Consider the following 22400-nt stretch of genomic DNA (forward strand, 5'->3'; position numbering starts at 1 on the left):
TTAAGGGCTCATACCGGCAGGGTCAGAGCCATAGGTGACAGGTCCTGAAAACAGAGTTTAACAGCTACACAAGATGACAGCGTCTGTGTAGCTAAGGTCAGGGATTTCCTCGCTGCATTTCCCCATTAGGAGGGATAGAAGGGCAGGCTTCCTTTCCTCTACCCAGAGACCCACAACCCTGCCACTGTACCCTCCTGCCCTTTGCACACTCCAACTCATTGTTACTAAGCCATTATACTAGCAAACACTGAGTGAACTTAGTGGCATCCTAAACGTGGCTATTGGACTTCTGTATAGTCCCAGTAGTGCACAGATATTTGCAGCACCTCTGCCTGCATTGCACACTCCAACTCATTATAACTAAGCCATTATACTAGCAAACACTCAGTGTACCTAGTGGCATCCTAAACGTGGCTATTGGACTTCTGTATAGTCCCAGTAGTGCAAAGATATTTGCAGCACGTCTGCCTGCATTGCACACTCAAACTCATTATAACTAAGCCATTATACTAGCAAACACTGAGTGAACCTAGTGGCATCCTAAACGTGGCTATTGGACTTCTGTATAGTCCCAGTAGTGCAAAAATATTTGCAGCACGTCTGCCTGCATTGCACACTCAAACTCATTATAACTAAGCCATTATACTAGCAAACACTGAGTGAACCTAGTGGCATCCTAAACGTGGCTATTGGACTTCTGTATGGTCCCAGTAGTGCACAGATATTTGCAGCACGTCTGCCTGCATTGCACACTCCAACTCATTCTAACTAAGCCATTACACTAGCAATTTATGCTGCTAGTTTAAGGGCCGTAGTTGCATTGTCAGGGATCTTTATTCTTTATTATTCTGCTGTTAATAAAGCTAGACCACCGCTGCAATCTACACCACCTCTCAATTTTTACTACCACATTTTCAGTGCACAATCTTGTTGCAATCAACATGAGTGGCAAAATGACAGATGCTGGTGGAAAGGGGAAGAGGCGTGGTGGAAAAGGAAAAAAAATGGTTTGTCCGTGGGGAAGGTGGCAAAGCTCCATTATCATCTGCTGAAGATAGACCATCTACCAGCAAAAGTAAGATGTCTACTACTTACCGTGGACAATCCGATGTGCTCCCTTTTTTACGGACACGAACAACAGGAACAAAGGTAGATGATGGCCAAAAAAGGAAAATGCTTGAATGGATCTCAAGTGGTCCAACAAGTGCCCTCTCAGCCACTTCAAGTACCGCATCCAAAAAACACCAGTCCTCTGAGTTGTCATCCCAATCAAACTTGCTTTCTCCCAGCTCTGAAGTCTCCATCAGACCTGCACAGTATGGTGGAACTGAGATGGCTGAGTCTGCAGAGCTGTTCAGTCACACTATAGCCTGGGAATCAGAGGTCTGCTCCCAAGCTACAGTGAGTACAGACCAGGAAATGGTCTGCAGTGATGCCCAGAACCTTTGTGACTCTGATTCAGGCCGTGAGGACCAAGTTTCTGAGCATAATGTTGACCCTTTGTCACAAACTGTAACACCTGTGGTTATAGACAATGAGGAACATACTGATGACGATGAGACGCAGATACCAGATTGGGATGACAACTTAAATATTCGGTCAGGGCAAGAAGAGGCTCGGTCTGAGGGGGAGGGGAGTGCAAACACAACAATTGATGATGAAGTTCTAGATCCCGCCTACTGTCAACCCCCAGTCAGGCACTCGAGGAGGTCAACAGAGGCGGTGGAGGAGGATGCAACCGATGACGAAGTTACCTTGCGCCTTCCTGGACAGAGTCGGAGCACTGGTAGCACGTCTACAACTGCATCATCAGCCACCACTCTGCCTCTGAGCACTAGTCGGGGGGGCTCAGCAGGTCGCATGCCCTCTAAGCCTTGCCTAGCCTGGTCCTTTTTTGACATAAAAAAAGATCGCCCAAATTATGTGATGTGTAAAATTTGTCGTGATTCTGTTAGTAGAGGTCAAAACCTCAGCAGTTTGACAACTTCTTCCATGAATCGTCACATGAATAAATATCATAGGTCCCAGTGGGAAGTTCACCGTGCTGCAATGCGGCCTAGCGGAGCGAACCATCCACGCCCTGCCCCTTCCAGTGCATCCGCGTGCTCTTCATCTTCTAGGACTGTGGGGACAGCTGTCACACCTGGTTTTCCACACACAACTTCCACCACTGTAACCGCAACAGGCAGTTTGCTTGGTAGGTCGTCAGTTGGTTTGGAAGGGGAAACAAGTGAGTGTGTACAGCTCTCTCAGACATCGATAGCACCAACGTTAGATGAAGGCAACATCATGTCTCCGCCTGCACTTTCCTCACAAACCTGCATTTTTCCAGGGACACCCTACTCAACACCGTCTACACACAGCAGCCAGATCTCTGTCTCTCAGATGTGGTCAAATAAAAGGCCATTTTCTGCGACCCATGACAAAGCTAAGAGGTTGACTCTATCCCTCTGTAAGCTCTTGGCTACCGAAATGCTGCCTTTCCGCCTAGTGGACACACAGGATTTTAGAGACCTTATGTCTGTCGCTGTGCCCCAGTACCAGATGCCTAGTCGCCACTACTTCTCTAAGAAAGGTGTGCCCGCGCTACACCAGAATGTCGCACACAACATCACCGCTTCCTTGAGAAACTCTGTGTGTGAACGGGTGCATTTCACCACTGATACTTGGACCAGTAAGCATGGACAGGGACGTTACATGTCGCTGACTGGGCACTGGGTAACTATGGTGATAGATGGTGAAGGGTCTGCTGCACAAGTCTTGCCATCCCCACGACTTGTGTGTCAATCCTCTGTCTGTCCAAGTTCCGCCACTGCTTCTGCCTCCTCCACCTCATCTGTGTCCTCCACCTCCGCCCCAAGCCTGCCTGGTCAGGCCACCTGCGTTCTCAGTGCGCAGAAGGAATCACGCACCCCTCATTACTATGCTGGCAGCAGAGCGCAACGGCATCAGGCGGTCTTTAGCTTGACATGTCTTGGGAATAAGAGTCACACAGCTGAGGAGCTGTGGTCAGCTCTGCGGTCCGAGTTTAATAAATGGTTGTCTCCACTCAACCTGCAGCCTGGTAAGGCCGTGTGCGACAATGCTGCAAACCTGGGTGCGGCCCTTCGCCTGGGCAAGGTGACACACGTACCTTGTATGGCTCACGTGTTGAACCTTGTTGTCCAGCAATTTTTAACACACTATCCCGGCCTAGATGGCCTTCTGACCAGGGCACAAAAACTGTCTGCTCACTTCCGCCGTTCAAGCGCCGCAGCTGAGCGACTTGCATCGCTCCAGAAGTCTTTCGGCCTGCCAGTTCATCGCCTGAAATGCGATGTGCCGACACGCTGGAATTCGACTCTCCACATGTTACAGCGACTGTGGCAGCACCGCCGAGCCCTGGTGCAATACGTCATGACGTATAGCCTGGGCCAACGAGATGCAGAGGTGGGACAGATCACCCTGATGGAGTGGTCTCAGATCAAGGACCTATGCACCCTTCTGCACAGTTTTGACATGGCGACGAATATGTTTAGCGCTGACAATGCCATTATCAGCATGACAATTCCAGTCATTTACATGCTGGAGCACACGCTAAACACTATTCGGAGTCAGGGGGTGAGACAACAGGAAGGGGAGGAACTACAGGAGGATTCATATGCTCAAGACACAACAACATTGTAACGGGGTGCCAGGGGTGCCTCGGGGATTGTAGTCGTGGCCCCTTTTTCTATCAGGCTTACCCCCGGCTCCGCCGTCACTATTGGGACAGGGGATTGTTCTGTGGGGCAGAGTGTGGTGGAAAAGAGCATACTGTCAGCCGCAGGAAGACTCTTCAGGCAGGGTTCAGATAAACCAAACGACATCTTTATTGCACAGAGTTATACAGACAGCTCAATGCACGGATCTTGTAGCGCACGGTCACAATTCCTGTCCAAGGAAATCTTTCCTTGTTGTCTCCTCTAGTGGGGATGTGCCCGGCTACTTCACTTCACCTAGGCTCCCACTCCGGCTAACACAGACTGGACCCACACCAATTCTGCTTCACCCTTGAGGACACTTCTTCTCTTCTTCCCTTCTTTCTTTCTCTTTCTTTCTTTCTGCCCACTCAGCTCCACACTCTGCCCCTGGCTGTTCCTTCTCCCCTGTCCCGGAATCAACTGCCTTTCCACACACACACTCTCTCTTCCCCCTAAGCTGCCGGCTCCTCCTCCCTCCTGCACAGTTTCTATGGGGACAGCCGTCCCACCCGGGCTCTAGGGGAAACCCACTAAAACCGTGCAATTACAATAAAACATCAACATAAAACATCAACAGCTTTGTCTACCCCAGCGGGGGTAGCTTCAGGGGGAAACACTGCACCTCTTTGTAAGGTGTCTGCCCACCCCTTACATTCCTCCCCTCTTTCTGCCTTAGCCTCCCGGCAAGGCCCGCACCTGAAAAACAGAAACTGAGCAATATGCAAACTTTGGATAAAACTTTAAAACTTTAATGAGGAAGGGACAACCACCGACGCACAAGTTCTGTGCCCGGAGTCCCTCCGAGGGAGCTCCCGGTCTTTGTAGACAACGTGCCCGGAGGCCCTCAGCAGGCACTCCCGGTCTTTGCTGATCTTCTGCCCGGAGACTATAACAGGTGCTCCCGGTCTTTGAAGGCAAGAACACAAGCAATAAAGTCCTCCTCCAATTCTGGGGCATGCTGCTCTCCCGAGGTAAGAACTTCTGTAAGGACTGGAGGTCTTGCTTGGTCAGGCGCAACCACCTCCGGACTCTGGAGGGGTGCTCCCGGTACCTCGCTTCCCGGCTGCAGTATTGTTTTATAGGTGGCCCGGACTTCCGTGGAGGTTTCACCGGTCACGGCATCCCAGGAAGTGACCCACGTTACTTTCGCGGGCCGCTCCGGGCCTCCTGGCACAGCCTGTAGTTTAATAGTCAGGGCTTCCCCGACCGTAGACTTCTTCGGGCGTCCTCTCCCCAGGCTGGTTGCCACCAGCGCGTCCGCTGCAGCTCGCTGCTTCGTCGGAGTTTCCATCTCGCTTGAGGTCAGTTGTTGAGTTGGCGTCTCCTGCAGCTCTTTCTGTAATGGCGCCGGGGACAGTGGAGATACTGGGGAAGGTGGAGACGGGCCTTCTTTTCCCGCTCTTGCATAGACTCCACCCCCAGTCTCGCACATCAAATCAACCCAGCATAAGCGACTCTTCTTTTTTTCTGCACTGCCACCCTCTTCACATGTTTTCAGTAACATCTTAGGGCCAGCACCTCCCCTCTTTGGACGGCGTACTCTGTACTTCTTTTTCTTCGCCGGCCAACTCAGGGTCTTTCGTTTGGCGCCAATTCTTCGCGCGCTCACTGTACTCGTGAAGACGGCGGCCATCTTGCCGCCATCTTGTGCCTGGTCCAACGCCGTAGGCACCACTTGTTCTTCTTCCCACCATGGGACCGGGACCCTTCGCCAATAATCCGGATCCTGCCGACTACTCCACATGTAACGGGGTGCCAGGGGTGCCTCGGGGATTGTAGTCGTGGCCCCTTTTTCTATCAGGCTTACCCCCGGCTCCGCCGTCACTATTGGGACAGGGGATTGTTCTGTGGGGCAGAGTGTGGTGGAAAAGAGCATACTGTCAGCCGCAGGAAGACTCTTCAGGCAGGGTTCAGATAAACCAAACGACATCTTTATTGCACAGAGTTTCACAGACAGCTCAATGCACGGATCTTGTAGCGCACGGTCACAATTCCTGTCCGGGGAAATCTTTCCTTGTTGTCTCCTCTAGTGGGGATGTGCCCGGCTACTCCACTTCACCTAGGCTCCCACTCCGGCTAACACAGACTGGACCCACACCAATTCTGCTTCACCCTTGAGGACACTTCTTCTCTTCTTCTCTTCTTTCTTTCTTTCTGCCCAGTCAGCTCCACACTCTGCCCCTGGCTGTTCCTTCTCCCCTGTCCCGGAATCAACTGCCTTTCCACACACACACTCTCTCTTCCCCCTAAGCTGCCGGCTCCTCCTCCCTCCTGCACAGTTTCTATGGGGACTGCCCACCCCTTACAACATCACCAAGGTCCAGATGTTCATCATCACCAACGCGGCAGGCATGGGACCATGGAGGACAGGAATCAACAAGGGCGCATGGTAGCAGGCGAAATGAAAGAGGTTGGGGGGAGATGTCAGAGGAAGAAAGAACGGGTAGCACCTCTATGCCATAAACACAGCGTGGACTTGGTCCGCATGGCTGCGCAAGACACATGAGTGCCTTCTTGTTGCATTACCTCCAACATGACCCTCGTATTGTCAAAATTAGAAGTGATGATGACTACTTGCTTGCCACACTATTAGATCCCCGGTACAAGTCCAAATTTTGTGACATAATTCCAGCCATAGAAAGGGACGTACGTATGCAGGAGTATCAGCAGAAGCTGTTACTCGATCTTAGCTCGGCTTTTCCACCAAACAACCGTGCAGGTGCAGGGAGTGAATCTCCCAGTTGTAACTTGACAAACATGGGACGGTCTCGTCATCTTCAACAGTCTACCCGTACCAGTAGGACTGTATCTGGTGCTGGTAACAGCAATTTTATGGAATCTTTTCATAATTTTTTTAGACCCTCCTTTGCAAGGCCACCAGAGACAACAATTCTGACACATAGTCAACGGCTGGAGAGGATGATACAGGAGTATCTCCAAATGAACATCGATGCCATGACTTTGCAAATGGAGCCTTGCTCATTTTGGGCTTCAAATCTAGAAAAATGGCCAGAGCTCTCCAGTTACGCCTTGGAGATTTTGTCGTGTCCAGCTGCCAGCGTTGTCTCTGAACGTGTCTTCAGAGCTGCTTGGTGTGTGCTGACAGATAAGCGCACGCGTCTGTCCAGTGACAATGTGGACAGACTAACGTTCATCAAAATGAACAAGTCATGGATCCACCAGGAATTTACTACCCTTGTGTCATCCTGGGGAGAGTAAATGCTTGTGGATTTGGAATGTGCTTGATGCAAATCTAGCTGTGAAGTGTACAACTAGGGCACAAGTGCTGCCACTGAATGGGTGGGTGTGTGTGGGGCACAATTTTTGGAAAAAAAGGGAGACTCCGCTTGGAGTAACCCTTGCTTACAGTGTTTTTTTAAAGGAGCCAAGATGAACAGAGCTGGGATCAGGAAAGACTTTGCTACCTACCCCGGTGTCATCCTGGGGACGGTTAAGTATGGCGTATTTTTGAATGTGCTTGATGCAAATCTAGCTGTGAAGTGTACAACTAGGGCACAAGTGCTGCCACTGAATGGGTGGGTGTGTGTGGGGCACAATTTTTGGAAAAAAAGGGAGACTCCGCTTGGAGTAACCCTTACTTGCTGTGTTTTTTAAAAATGATCCAAGATGAACAGAGCTGGGATCAGGAAAGACTTTGCTACCTACCCCGGAGTCATCCTGGGGACGGTTAAGCATGGCGTATTTTTGAATGTGCTTGATGCAAATCTAGCTGTGAAGTGTACAACTAGGGCACAAGTGCTGCCACTGAATGGGTGGGTGTGTGGGGGGCACAATTTTTGGAAAAAAAGGGAGACTCCGCTTGGAGTAACCCTTGCTTACAGTGTTTTTTAAAAATGATCCAAGATGAACAGAGCTGGGATCAGGAAAGACTTTGCTACCTACCCCGGTGTCATCCTGGGGACGGTTAAGTATGGCGTATTTTTGAATGTGCTTGATGCAAATCTAGCTGTGAAGTGTACAATTAGGGCACAAGTGCTGCCACTGAATGGGTGGGTGTGTGTGGGGCACAATTTTTGGAAAAAAAGGGAGACTCCGCTTGGAGTCACCTTGCGGTGTTTTACATAATTTTAGAAGGGCATGCCATGCCTATATCTGTGTCTCGTCCTCTTTTTCCTCGTAACGCTGTTTTGTTTTCGCATGAGAATTTGTCCTTGTCACTTTCCCATGTGTTTGTGTTGTGTTGTGAGTTGTTTGTCACCTTTTGGACACCTTTGAGGGTGTTTTCTAGGTGTTTTTATGTGTTTGTGAATGCCTGCCATTGTTTCCTATGCAGTTCGAGTTCGGTTCGTCGAACGTTCGACGAACCGAACTCGAACGGGAGCTCCGTTCGGCGAACCGACCTCGAACCGAACCGCGACCGGTTCGCTCATCTCTACTGATAACTTCACTTTAAGCACACCAAGGCATTTAAGTGCATGTATTTCTGTATGTGGTATTCATACTCAGAAATTAATAAATCATGACATTTTGAAAGTTTTGTTTCAAGGTTTTCATCATTTACATATATTAACATGTCTGCATGGTCTATAATTTTTATAGTTACAAGATTTTACATTCTTTAACATTGAAATTGCTACAAGAAATATATTACGTCTTCTGCTAAAGGGTTTATGAGATCAAGGAAAAGATAAGCAATGTTGTAATACAAAATAAAAAGAAGATAATTGTTGACTCTCCTGACACCTCAGGGCAACTTCACTGTTGCTCTACTCCTGTCTTTATTGACAGAGCTGCAAGTGATATCTCATTGATGCAGATGAACACTGCAGGCAATCACCAGTATTTGCCTGTAGTTATCATTTCAGGAGCAGCAAACAGTTGGCAGTAGAGCAGCAGGAGATTCAACAGGAAAAAAGTGCTCGGCAGAGCCTTGTTCTTGGAGGTCCGCATCTCTATTATTAGGATAATTGGGGTCCTAGTAGTTGGACCCCCAGAGATCAGCAAGTTATTGCCTATTCACAGCATTAGGGGTGCTTCACACACAGCGAGCTCACTGCCGAGATCGCTGCTGAGTCACGCTTTTTGTGACGCAGCAGTGACCTCATTAGCGATCTCGCTGTGTGTGACACTGAGCAGCGATCTGGCCCCTGCTGCGAGATCGCTGCTCGTTACACACAGCCCTGGTTCGTTTTCTTCAAAGCCGCTCTCCCGCTGTGACACACAGATCGCTGTGTGTGACAGCGAGAGAGCGACAAATGAAGCGAGCAGGGAGCAGGAGCCGGCGTCTGACAGCTGAGGTAAGCTGTATCCAAGATAAACATCGGGTAACCAAGGTGGTTACCCGATATTTACCTTAGTTACCAGCCTCTGCAGCTCTCACGCTGCCTGTGCTGCCGGCTCCGGCTCTCTGCACATGTAGCTGCTGTACACATTGGGTTAATTAACCCGATGTGTACAGCAGCTAGGAGAGCAAGGAGCCAGCGCTAAGCGGTGTGCGCGGCTCCCTGCTCTCTGCACATGTAGCTGCATTACACATCGGGTTAATTAACCCGATGTGTACTGTAGCTAGGAGAGCAAGGAGCCAGCGCTCAGTGTGCGCGGCTCCCTGCTCCCTGCACACACAGCTGTGCGCTGGTAACTAATGTAAACATCGGGTAACCATACCCGATGTTTACCTTAGTTACCAGTCTCCGCAGCTTCCAGACGGCGGCTCCGTGCAAGCGCAGCGTCGCTTGCACGTCGCTGCTGGCTGGAGGCTGTTCACTGGTCGCTGGTGAGATCTGCCTGTTTGACAGCTCACCAGCGACCATGTAGCGATGCAGCAGCGATCCTGACCAGGTCAGATCGCTGGTCGGATCGCTGCTGCATCGCTAAGTGTGAAGGTACCCTTACTTGCAATTTAGGTAAATCCCTTTTAAGACAGTAACAAACGTTGTCCAACCTTGGACAAACTTATCAAGACTCTTCAAAGCATTTGAGTTAAGTATCTGTTTTGATATCAGGATGTAGCAGATTATCACAGTTACAGATATAATGATTAATAAAGTCATGGTTGATAGTGTTGTCACCCTTGAAATATTTCCAGAAAATAAAGTATTTCTCGAAAAAAAATATTCCAATTACACGTTTTATCATATAAATGTTTATTTCTTTTATGTGTATTGGAACAACACACAAAAAATGTGAGAAAAAAAGGCAAATTGGACATAATTTCACACAAAACCACAAAAATGGACCAGACAAAATTGTTGGCACCTTTCCAAAATTGTGGGTAAAAACGTTGTTTCAAGCATGTGATGCTCGTTCAAACTCACCTGTAGCAAGTAACAAGTGTGGGCAATATGGAAATGACAGCTGAAACAAGGTAATAAGAGGAGACGTTGATTCAATCTAGGCATTGCGTCTCTGTGTGTGCGCCATACTAAGCATAGAGAGAAGAAAGAAGAGAACTGTGCGATACTGAGAACCAAAATTGATGAAAAATGTCAACAATCTCAAAGGTTATAAAACATATATTTATATATATATATATATATATATATATATAAAAACCTGTGCTAAACTGAGGTTATTGTTAATAGACCAAAACGGAGATTTGTATTTTATATTTTCTCATAAGGTGTATATAAATTATACCAGATAATATTGCACACAAATAAATACAAGGATCATGCACAACACACGTAAAACTGTATAAATTATATTCAGAATGTATTAACTGTGATATTAAAATATAATTTTGGAAAATATAAGTGGAGCCCCGGCCGGTGGCTACCGCCTCTTGTGCAAATTAAGACAAAAAAGGGGGGGGGGGTAATTGTCCTCTACGATTTTTCTGCAGTGTTTTTATTATATAAAAAATAGTTTTTTTGATGATCCGTTAATCAGTCCCGTTAATCAGATCTACGTGTGTGTGTGTGTGTATGTGTAAATAAATATATATATATATATATATATATATATATATTCTACCTGCAAAGATTGCTGTAGTCTCTGTGCTGTGTGCGGCTACAAGTCCGCCTCCACATATCTTGATGTTCCTTTGTTCGCGGTGCTAAACATAATCAAGAAGTTTATAACCTATTACACTGTAGCTAATCTCCCTGGATGTGGACAAAAATTGTTGAAAGGTTGCAATGCAGGATAGTCTGGATAGTGGATTAGCAGCCCTAATCAAGCTTCAAATTTAAGCTGTCCCGCAGGGTCAGGGTGCATCAGTGTCAACGCAAACTGTCAACATTTAAATGAAATGAAACGCTATGGCAGGAGACCCAGAAGGACCCCACTGCTGACACAGAGACATAAAAAAGCTAGACTATAGTTTGCCAAAATGTACATGAGTAAGCCAAAATCCTTCTAGGAAAGCTTCTTCTGCACAGATGAGACCAAGATAGAGCTTTTGGTAAATCAGATCACTCTACTGTTTACTGAAAACGGAATGAAGCCTACAAAATAAGAACACAGTGCTCACAGTGACATATGGTGGAAATTTAAAGTTGTTTTATGGTTGTTTTGCTGCCTCTGGCACTGGGTGTCTTGACTATGTGCAAGACATCATGAAATCTGAAGATTACCAAAAGCATTTTGGGTTGTAATGTAGTGCCGAGTGTGGGAAAGCTGGGTTTGTGTCTTAAGTCATGGGTCTACCAGCAGGACTATAACCCTAACCCCAAACATACTTCATGAATCCCACAGAATTGGATCGAAACAAAGCTCTGGAGAGTTCTGAAGTGGCAGCAATGAGTAATGATCTAAAGCCCATTGAACACCTGTGAAGAGATCTTAAATCTTAAAATTGCGATTGGGAGAAGGTGCCTTCAAATATGAAAGACCTGGAGCAGTTTTCAAAAGAAGAGTCCAAAATTCCCGTTGAGTTGTAAGAAGCTGTTGATGGTTATAGGAAGCGATTGATTGCAGTTATTTATTCCAGTTTCAAGTTGAGGGTACCAACAATTTTGTCCGGCCCATTTTGGGGTTTTGTGTGAAATTATGTTTAATATGCTTTTTTTTCTTGTGCTGTTTCAATACACACATTGGAAATAGATATGTGTATAACAAAACAGGTGTAATTTCAATAATTTTCTGGGAGAAATACTTTTTTCTGGAACAACTTCAAGGGTGCCAACACAGTCGGCTATGACTGTATATGTCAGGGCTTGGGTAGTGGTATTGGTAGGAAGGGGATGCAACATGTGCCACTAAGTGGCAATGGTGTGATATGAGTTATAAACATATAAAAAAAATTGACTATCTCTATTTAAAAAAAAAAAATGTAATTGTTAAACTGGCAAAATGGGAAAAAATGGTTTGTTGAAATTGTGAAGGAAATGTAATTCTGTCATTCTTTTGGGGGTTTAAATTTACAGCTTTCACTATATGGCAAAAAATTACCTGCCAACATAACTCTTAAGTAGAGATGAGTAGACCCGTGGAAGTGCGGTCGGCCGTTTCAGCCAGACATTTGAAAAAGTTCAGTTTGGGACCTGGACTTGACCTAAACCCCAATGGAAGTTACTAATTGGGCAGTTCGGCTCTCTGCCCACATGCAGTAAGCCATAAACGGATCACTTTCAGGGGCAGGTTTTTTCCATATTTTTTGTTTGGTGCATACTACATACGATCATGCTGATTTTACCCACAGTGTGAGCCATATTGCACAATAGGGGAAGCCAACGGGTACACGGAAAAAGGTGATACCATGTCATAAATGCCTGTTGGAAACTGACTTTGATTGCCGATGTTAGATGATGGCTGTATTACACAGCAGGCATCTGCCTCTGACAGGGATGACGTGGGCTCAGCTCTTGAACCTGCATCATACAAAGGAACCCGACAAGCACGGCAGATGCTAAGAAAGGGTTAATACAGATCACGATATAAAATATAAACCTAAAAATGTTTTAAAAAATATGGAACGCAAAAGCCCTATGTAAACAATAGGTCATTTTCTGATGATAGAGCACCTTTAAGGATAGGTTAACTTGCTGAGTTGGGGCAACCCTTCCAAGATAAAAGACGCCTTGAAAAGATCTTCTATGTGAACTTTTTATACACGAACACTGATAGTTGAAAGATGGCATTCCAAGAGATTAAAAGTAAGATTTTCAGACAAAATATAATTAATGTCATCATTATGATATGAACACCTCAGTATGCAAAATTGTGCACTTTGTCCTGAACAAATATTTTCAATTAAAAATTAATTTTTCATTCATTTTCATTAGGTAAGACTATTTAGCGAGATGCCATTTTTTCAAAGAAATAACATTTTGCTACATAAAGGCATTTTATAAAGCGTGGATGTGAATATTTATAAAGCAGTTGCATTTGACATTTCCTGGCTTAAAAATGATAAAAAAAATGTTCTGAGCGTTAATTAAAAAAGATATGACATTAATTACAAAATTGTTTTGTATTCGACTTAAATAAATCAAAAATCCGAACTGGACATACAGTGGGGGAAAAAAAGGTATTTAGTCAGCAACCAATTGTGCAAGTTCTCCCACTTAAAAAGATGAAGGAGGCCTATAATTGACATCATAGATAGACCACAACTATGAGAGACAAAATGGGAAAACAAATCCAGAAAATCACCTTGTCTGATTTGGCAAGTTTGTTTTGCAAATAATGGTGGAAAATAAGTATTTAGTCATCTAAAAACATGCAAGATTTCTGGCTCTCACAGACCTGTAACTTCTTCTTTAAGAGGCTCCTCTGTCCTCCACTCATTACCTGTAGTATTGATACCTGTTTGAACTTGTGTCAGAATCAGACATATTCTGGTTATTTTGTGCAGGCAGTGAACAGAACAGACTATAATGGGTATGAGTTCTATCCGTGAAAAACATGTATGGGGCTCGTTCGTGAAAACCGATGTCTGAATGAGCCGTGAGCTAATTCACAATTATTTGCTATATCTGAGAGAACAAGACAAGACATTGTCATGATGTGACTGTAGGATAGCACGGTACAAAGGCTCCTATACTGTCCCTCATGCTATGGAATCCTAGGCTATCCCTCACCTCCAGATTACTCCTAATGGTGGAGACGCCGGAGTCCCGTTCCTTAGTATATTTCTGAGTAAAGCTAACCTGTTTCCCCCCTCCTCCCAAAGAAGGAAGGGGTACGAGTGTGATGAAAACACAGAACACTCGTACCCCTTGATGAGACAGACAGGGATAACAGACACTCAGTCACACTGCAACTCACAGGAATAAACAGTAAAGGGTGCTTTACACGCTGCAACATCGCTAACGATATATCGTTGGGGTCATGGTGTTTGTGATGCACATCCGGCGTCGTTAGCGACATCGCAGCGTGTGAGAGCTAGGAGCAACAATCAACGATCGCAAAAACGTCAAAAATCGTTGATCGTTGACACGTCGCTCCTTTTCATAATATCGTTGGTGGTGCATGCCGCTGGTTGTTCGTCATTCCTGCAGCATCACACATCGCTATGTATGACACCGCAGGAACGACGAACATCTCCTTCCCTGCTACCACCGGCAATGAGGAAGGAAGGAGGTGGGCGGGATATACCGCCCGCTCATCTCTGCCCCTCCGCTTCTATTCAATGGCTGCCGTGTGACATCGCTTAGAAAGGAGGCGGTCTGCCGGCCACAGCGACGTCGCAGGGAAGGTAAGTCCGTGTGACGGGTGTAATCGATATTGTGCGCTACGGGCAGCGATTTGCTCGTGTCGCACAACCGACAGGGGTGGGTATGATTGCTAGCGATATTGATAGCGATATCGCAGCGTGTAAAGTGTCCTTAAAAAACTAAAGGGAAAAGCAAGATAGGTAATGCAGCATCAAAAGGACAACAAGGGTTAACACCACTATTGCACGCAACAATAATTTCACAACCACCAGTAAGCCTAGAGAAATTCACCTCCACAGGCCTGGTATAGTTAAGCTATAGCTGGCATCATAAGAACAGTGAAGCTAGAATGTATAAGAGTAGATCAAATTTGACTGGCTCTTCCTTAGCATGTGACCAAGGAGACAAATAAGCAATTCAGCAGAGATTAACTCTTGTTATCCTGCACATCAGGGAAGTTAGCCGGCAGGGAGCAGGAATCTGACGCTCCCCCAGATCCTGACAGCAGTGTGATAGTGGGCGATGTCTGCAAAACTCTCCCTGTGACAGACACCCTGTATATGACAACTCAATAAGTTGTCAAAATGGTCAGAGAGAACATTGAGCCTCTTACCACCCTGTAATAAGTGGTGTAACAAGAATCCAATGGGCCCCAGTGCAAAATTTGGACCTGGGCTCCCACCTGCATGTTGGTCAGATGGATGGGCCTTTATAGCTTTCTAGATCCTATAAAACATGCCTGTTCCCCTCCATATAATAATATCCTCTGTCCTGTGTTCCTTCTTGTAATAATCTCCCTCTATCCTGGCTGCTGCTTGTAATAAGATTTCCTATCCTCGACCCTTTTCAGTAATAATGTCCCCAGTCCCAGGGCCCTTCCTGTAATAATGTACCCATCCTGTGCCCCATCCTAATATAATGTCACCCATCCTGGTATAGTATTCCCCAGTCCAGGTATCATGTCCTCCATTCCAGGTATAATGTCCCTCATTCTGGTACCATGCTCCCAATACTGGGCCCCTTCCTTTCTTCTCCAGTACATTTTAAAAATTATGCTCACCTTACTCCTCTCCCACGGCATGCGGCGTATTTCTTTACTGCTGACTTTGGCGTGCAGACATGTAAAGTGCATTACATCACTGCAATGCGGCAACCATCACCGGCAAGCCTACGTCTGCTGCCAGTTTCTGACTGCCTAGCAGCTTGTATGAGACAGGCAGGTCTTCTACTGAATATGCATCCTCAGACACACATGCAGGTGAAATTGGTGTCAGTAGATGCTTTTGTAGTGCCCCAAGGGGCAGGTGCATTAAACCTACTCGTTGCCGGGCCGTCGACTGTCGCTGTCACGGGCGGCCTAGCCCGGCTCCGTTGCCCCGAGGCGTACAGAAGATGGCAGGGAAGGGATGATGGGGGATAGTTGTGAGTTGTTTGTCGTGACGCTACCTGTGATATGTGGCCAGGGAATGGGCTGCCGCTGCTGTCGCTGACCAGGGCAGATGGTAATAGCAGCCAGGGATGGTATCACTCTCCACAGGTAGAACGGTCTCCATGGAGGATGATGAGGGAAGTAGTAATAGTGGCGGGGAGCGGCAGAGCAGGTAATAAAGAGTCAGAGTCTATAGCTGCGGTTCCAGGTTGTTTACTCACTTTTGTACGATGCCGCTCACCAAGGTAATACCAGTCACTTGATATGATGGGCTCCGTCGAACCCGAATCCGTTTAGATGTCAGCCCAGTTTGGTGTTCGGTGGGTTCCTGTTTGTAATGCCTGTCTGTGGATCCCCTGGCTTGAAGCTACGAGGGGACCCTGGGTTTAACGAGATGTACTCTTATCTCTATAAGCAGGTTCCGCGGTTCAATGTGGGGATCGGCTGCAAGCGAGGCCCCGGATCTATATGGCACTGTGCTGTTGGGCGTTGTGTGGTCAGGGAAGCTTGAAACTTTCCCCGTCCACGCAGATTCTGGAAAACCAACGTGAAATATGATCTTCTCTAGGATCCTGCTGCCCTGTGTGGCGTCGGTTCCGTGGGGAGCAGAGATCCCAGTCCCCGCAGCAACCATTGTCAACTTCTCCTCCTTCCCACTGGAGCACCTGTAGATGCGAGTGCTCCGCTGCTCTCATTGCTGGAGAACTCCCTAACTGTTGTGTTGGCTCCTGACTTCCCCTGCTGACTGCACCTCCCCCTTCCCGGGTTCTAAGCTAGTGTGACTGGGGCCCCTGTTGAGGGCATTTTAAAAATGCTTCCTCTGTTGGTGACCCCTTTATTACCCGACCCTAGCCCGGTCCCCAGTGGGAACAGGGCAACCTGGTGTCTATTAGGTGTGTAATGTGGTGAAACCTGGACTGACCTCCTCAGGAACCGGGTTTGGCATTACACCCAATGTTGGGTGCAATACTCTGTGGCGACTGAAGCCTCAGGGGCACCACACTCCTCCCACACAGGCTCGGTCGCAACCTCTGCGACCGCGATTGGTATGTGTAATGCCTGCCTGGATCAACAGACTCAGATGGGATGTAATGGACAGGCTAGAGGGAAGCCACTCACCAAGCAGGACCCCCAGAACCCTGAAACCTTTTAACCCCTATACAGGGATTTGGAATTACACAGGGCCCTGGAAATCACTACCTGTGGAAGGCTGCAGTCCGATGAGAGTTGTCGTCAGGCAGGGTCAAACCAGGAATAGCAGAACAGGGACAGAATCGGCAGGCAAGGATGTAATCAGAAAACGTAGCAGAGGTCAAATCCGGATCGGGCAGCGAGGTACAAATACAGCAGGCAGAAGGGTAGTCAGAAAACACGCAGAAGCCAGCACACAGGAATCACAAAACAGAATAGGGCAAATCAGGAGCCAGGAAATCAGAACTATCTCTGGCAGAGGTCAGCAGACAGGAGGCGAACTAAGAAGGGTGTGGTGTCTTTCCATTGGCTGTAGCTGAACACTGGAAACTTCAGCTGGAAGACAAACGCCACCCACAGTCAGCCAGTGGTACTGCAGATCCCAAGATAACCCAGCCCAGTGGATGATCGGAGCCTGCGCCCACCGGTGCCGCTGGCATCGACTCCTCTCCCATCACCAGCACCATCCACGGCAGGAACACGACGTCGCCTGGTGACCGGAGCAGAAGTTGCTGGAGCGGACTCCGGTGGTGACGTAACAGTATGCCCCTGCTTGAAAGTATTATTAAACTGTATGGAGCTAACATCCATTAGCATATTCTCATATGTAGCACCATATTCTGAGTTTTGGTAGTACCTGGAAAAGTATGAAGTTGTAGATTTGGAGAGGTGTGATGACCAATACACACGAGTATGGCGTCAAAGACTTGTGTTTCCTGTTTTCCTTCATGTTCTGTTGTGACGTCCCACTGACCACTAGTTGTAAAGTCTGGACGCTTCTTAACACTGCAAACGGAAGTCTTGCAAAAGACAACAAATATTTGATTAGTTTAAGTAAACTTTTTAAGCAACCTTCCAATATACAGTACATAGAAGAAATATTATATCATAGAATGAAGAGAACATGTCCTGTCTTATTCTAGCTTTTATTACATCCTCTAAACTTAATAGAAAAGTGGCACTGTGTCTTTTTGGGTCACTATAGGGAAAAATAGGCCACACTCAATGTCTAAAAATTATCACTTTGTAGTACATACTGAGATTATGAGTGACTTTTTAAAAGCTAGCGTTACATTGAATCCTCTAGCACAGGGCTGCCAACAATGAATGACTTCCATGATAGTCTAAAAATACATTGTATGTTTCCACTATCTGCAACGCTATGATTAAAGAGTAACCATCGTTTTAGAAGTAGATTCCTTCAATAAGATATATTACACAGTTGCTTATTTTCACATTACTATTGATTTCTTGAAAAAAATAGAACAACTGTTACTTATTAAGATTATTTGTATAGTCAAAAAAAAAACCTTAAGATACCTAGATTTTAAGTATTTGTGTATTATTTTGTGATTAAAGGAGAATGTATTCAATGGATTTTGAGTACTGGAGTATCCCAGACTCCATTTGGAGATCTGTTCCTGGACAAGTCGGCCCCGGTTTTCCAGGTAAGTGTTGTCCCTCGTGGCAAAGGCTAATCTCAAATGGGCGAACTGATAAATGTTTTGTTCTAATGGAACATAATAAGCATTTTATGGTTTCTGGTAACTGGTGCTCATGTATTTATACGAAGGGCTGCTGATAAATCTATGGCTTTACCCAGAAAGAAATGAGATAGGATGATGAAACTTTACATCTATTCCACATACACTTCACTGATGTCAGCACACTTCTTACATCAGTATTCCAAGTTCTGTAAGCCTAGCAAAAATAAGGATTTCAGTTGTGCCTCAAACCAGGCATCCGTAGCAGCCATGGCATTAGAAATTGTGTGAAATTTGGTACCCTTGAGGTGTTTCTTCAGGTTTGGAAACAGATGATAGTCGGAGTGACCTAGATCTGGTGAATAAGGTGGGTGGTCAACAAGCTGGAAGCCCAGCTCTGCCAGTTTTGCTGTGGTCACTTGTGTAGTGTGAGTGGAAGCCTTTTGGCTTTCAGAGCTGCCTTCAATTGGCCCAAAAGGTCAGTGTAATACCTTGCATTGATGGTGGAACTCTTTTGAAGGTAGTCCACTAGCAGCACGCCCTCCTTATGCCAGAACACAGACGCCATCACCTTAGTGGCTGATTTTTGCCCCTGAACGTCTTTGGACGAGGAGAACCACTGTGCCTCCACTCTTTTGACTGCTCCTTGTTTTCAGGGTCATACAAATAAATCCAGGTCTAATCCATAGTGACCAGTCAATCCAGGAAGTTCTTATTAGTCCGGAAACAATGACAAATGGACCAGGAAGTTTTTGCTCGCATGTTAGTCTGATCTGTTGTCAAACATTTGGGTACTCACTTTGCAGATAACTTCCTCATGTCCAAATGTTCATGGATAATGACACAAACACGTTCACGGGAAATCCCCATGGTGTCTGCTATTGCTTTAGCTGAAATTCGTCGATTCTCCAGTATGAGGTTGTGTACAGCATCAACGATCTCCGGAACAACAACCACTCTCGGTCATCCAAGACATTCCTGATCATTGTGGCTGAAGTAGCCTGTTCTACATTTGGCAACCCAGTTCTTAACTGTGGAATATGAAGGGCATTGATCCCCCAATGTCTGTGACATATCAACATGAATATCCTTTGTGGAGTTTCCTTGCAGAAACAAGAATTTTATCACTCCTCTGCTCGCATTAGACTCCGCCTTTTTGCTTTCCCGCATGCGTAGAACACTGTTGCCATAAGCAACAAACATTAAAAAATTTTAAAACATATATTAGACACATAAGGCTTTTGTGTGATGTAACATTCGTTACCATAGAAGCAAAAAAAATCACAAAGCCAAAGACTTATCAGCAGCCCTACTGTTATTTATAATCTTTAAGGACACTGTTTGGTTTCCAAATTAATCCATAAACAATTTTGTATGTTTGTAATTTCTGCATACAGTAGGTAGGTCAAGATATAGAGGGAAAATTAAGGCTATCAAAAAGGAGCATATGGTAAGAATTAAGTTATTAAAGGGAATCTGTCCCCAGGTTTTTGCTATTTTACCTGAGAGCAGCATAATGTAGAGACAGAGATCCTGATTCCAGCGTTGTCACTTACTGAGCTGTTTGATATCATTATAATAAAATCTCTGTTTTATCTGAATCTTGAGCTCTGTATAACCCCACCCACACCACTGATTGGCAGGCTTTTGCCCATGTACATTGTACACAGAAAGCTGCAAATCAGTGGTGGGGAGGGGTATTACAGAGCTCATGAATATGGAGGACTATCTGGAAACAGGTTTACTAGTCCTCTAGTGATAATCTTCTTCTGATAAAATAATTTTATCAAAACTACACTAAGCAGCTCAGTAAGTCACACCTCAGTGAAATCAGGTTCTCTGTAAGGCCCGTTTCACACGTCAGTGAAAACCACTGACGTTTTTCACTGGCGAGTAAAACACGCACATGTCCCTCCGTGTGCCGTGAATCACGGCACACGTGGGTTGTCTAAGTGCAATCCGGGCTCCATTTTCCGTGGCCCGTGATTGCACTTAGAAATCAATTCACCTGTGCCCGCTCCCGCTCTCCATGGTGCTGATCGCTCCCGCGGTGCAGCATCCGGCCGGCGCTGACCCCCGCAGCAGCTGCTTCCGGGTCGGCTGTGTCGTGCATCATTAATATGCGCGACAGTAATCAGCCGGCTCAGAAGCAACAAGCTGCACGGGCTGCAGAGAGCGCGGCTGAAGCCGGGTGAGTAAAAATGTTTTTTATTTTTGAAGCACGTTTTTTTCTGGCACGTGTTTCACGGACCACACCACTGCGTGGTCCGTGGGACATCAGTGATGCCAGAAAAAAATGGACATGTCTCCGTGCGGCAATCACGCACACGCGGGTACGCCGCACGGAGACACGTGTAGTGAAAAATCACTGACGTGTGAGCAGACCCATTCATTATAATGGGTCTGCGTATGTCAGTGATTCTGCTACGTTTAAAAAAAAAGCACAAACGTACCAGAATCACTGACGTGTGAAAGGGGCCTTATGGTGCTTTCAGAATAGGAGACAAAACCCTGGGACAGATTCCTTTTAACAATTTTCTTGACTGGTACTGTTTGAGAGATTCAAGACATTCCTGTAAATCAAGAGATTTTTGTAGAAATACAGTCATATGAAAAAGTTAGGGCACCCCTATTAATGTTAACCTTTTTTTTCTTTATAACAATTTGGGGTTTTTGCAACAGCTATTTCAGTTTCATATATCTAATAACTGATGGACTGAGTAATATTTCTGGATTGAAATGAGGTTTATTGTACTAACAGAAAATGTGCAATCCGCATTTAAACAAAATTTGACCGGTGCAAAAGTATGGGCACCTCAACATAAAAGTGACATTAATATTTTGTAGATCCTCCTTTTGCAAAAATAACAGCCTCTAGTCGCTTCCTGTAGCTTTTAATGAGTTCCTTGATCCTGGATGAAGGTATATTTGACCATTCCTGTTTCCAAAACAATTCCAGTTCAGTTAAGTTTGATGGTCCCCGAGCATGGACAGCACGCTTCAAATCATCCCACAGATTTTCAATGATATTCAGGACTGGGGACTGGGATGGCCATTCCAGAACATAGTAATTGTTCCTCTACATGAATGCCTGAGTAGATTTGGAGCAGTGTTTTGGATCATTGTCTTTCTGAAATATCCATCCCCTGCGTAACTTCAACTTCATCACTGATTCTTGCACATTATTGTCAAGAATCTGCTGATACTGAGTTGAATCCATGCGACCCTCAACTTTAACAAGATTCCTGATGCCGGCATTGGCCACACAGACCCAAAGCATGATGGAACCTCCACCAAATTTTACTGTGGGTAGCAAGTGCTTTTCTGGGAATGCCGTGTTTTTTTGCCTCCATGCATGACGCCTTTTTGTATGACCAAACAATTCAATCTTTGTTTCATCAGTCCACAGGACCTTCTTCCAAAAATGTAACTGGCTTGTCCAAATGTGCTTTTGCATACCTCATGCGACTCTGTTTGTGGCGTGCTTGCAGAAACGGCTTCTTTCGCATCACACTCCCATACAGCTTGAGACGATGACACAGTTCTCGGTAAAACACACGGCTGGAAAGACGGTTCCCACGGACGGCTGCACTTGCTTTCCCCAGTAGGTGACGGTGATGGTCCCTTTTTCCTGCACCTAAGATGATGTTGCGATGGGTTCCCACCGGTAACCCGCTCCCTGGCTTGGATATGGGCCGGAGGAGCCCTACTTTGCCCACAGGCGCTGGCCCTGAGAAACTGGTGCCCTGGCGGTGGCGATGTCTCTCGGTTACGGTTGGACTGTTGCCTTCAATCGGAACTTGGTTGCTGGGAGACAGTCGTCCCCTTCACTGACGGATTTGGCAAATTATGGCGACTCCTAGCCTTGCCGGGATCCGAAAGGCCCCTGCCCTGGTGCTGACTGCTCTTTGTATACCGCTCCGGTACCGCCGGGCCACCACCCGTCCGCGGTCCTTCCAGCAACTTCCAAGCAGTCACCCCTCCAGACAGTCACCGCCGTCTGCTGACCTTGCTG

General features: G+C 46.3%; 1 protein-coding gene across 1 annotated transcript in view; it reads right to left on the bottom strand.

Annotated features, from left to right (window-relative positions):
* LOC142250143 (flavin-containing monooxygenase 5-like) overlaps positions 1 to 22400 on the bottom strand; it is a 75416-nt gene that overhangs the window by 19779 nt on the left and 33237 nt on the right. Inside the window, exon 4 of the mRNA XM_075322261.1 lies at positions 17539 to 17701. Within this exon, the coding sequence (XP_075178376.1) occupies positions 17539 to 17701 (163 nt within the window). The remainder of the gene's footprint in view (positions 1 to 17538; positions 17702 to 22400) is intronic.

This window comes from Anomaloglossus baeobatrachus, chromosome 8, assembly GCF_048569485.1.
Source record: "Anomaloglossus baeobatrachus isolate aAnoBae1 chromosome 8, aAnoBae1.hap1, whole genome shotgun sequence".
NCBI classification, from domain to species: Eukaryota; Metazoa; Chordata; class Amphibia; order Anura; family Aromobatidae; genus Anomaloglossus; species Anomaloglossus baeobatrachus.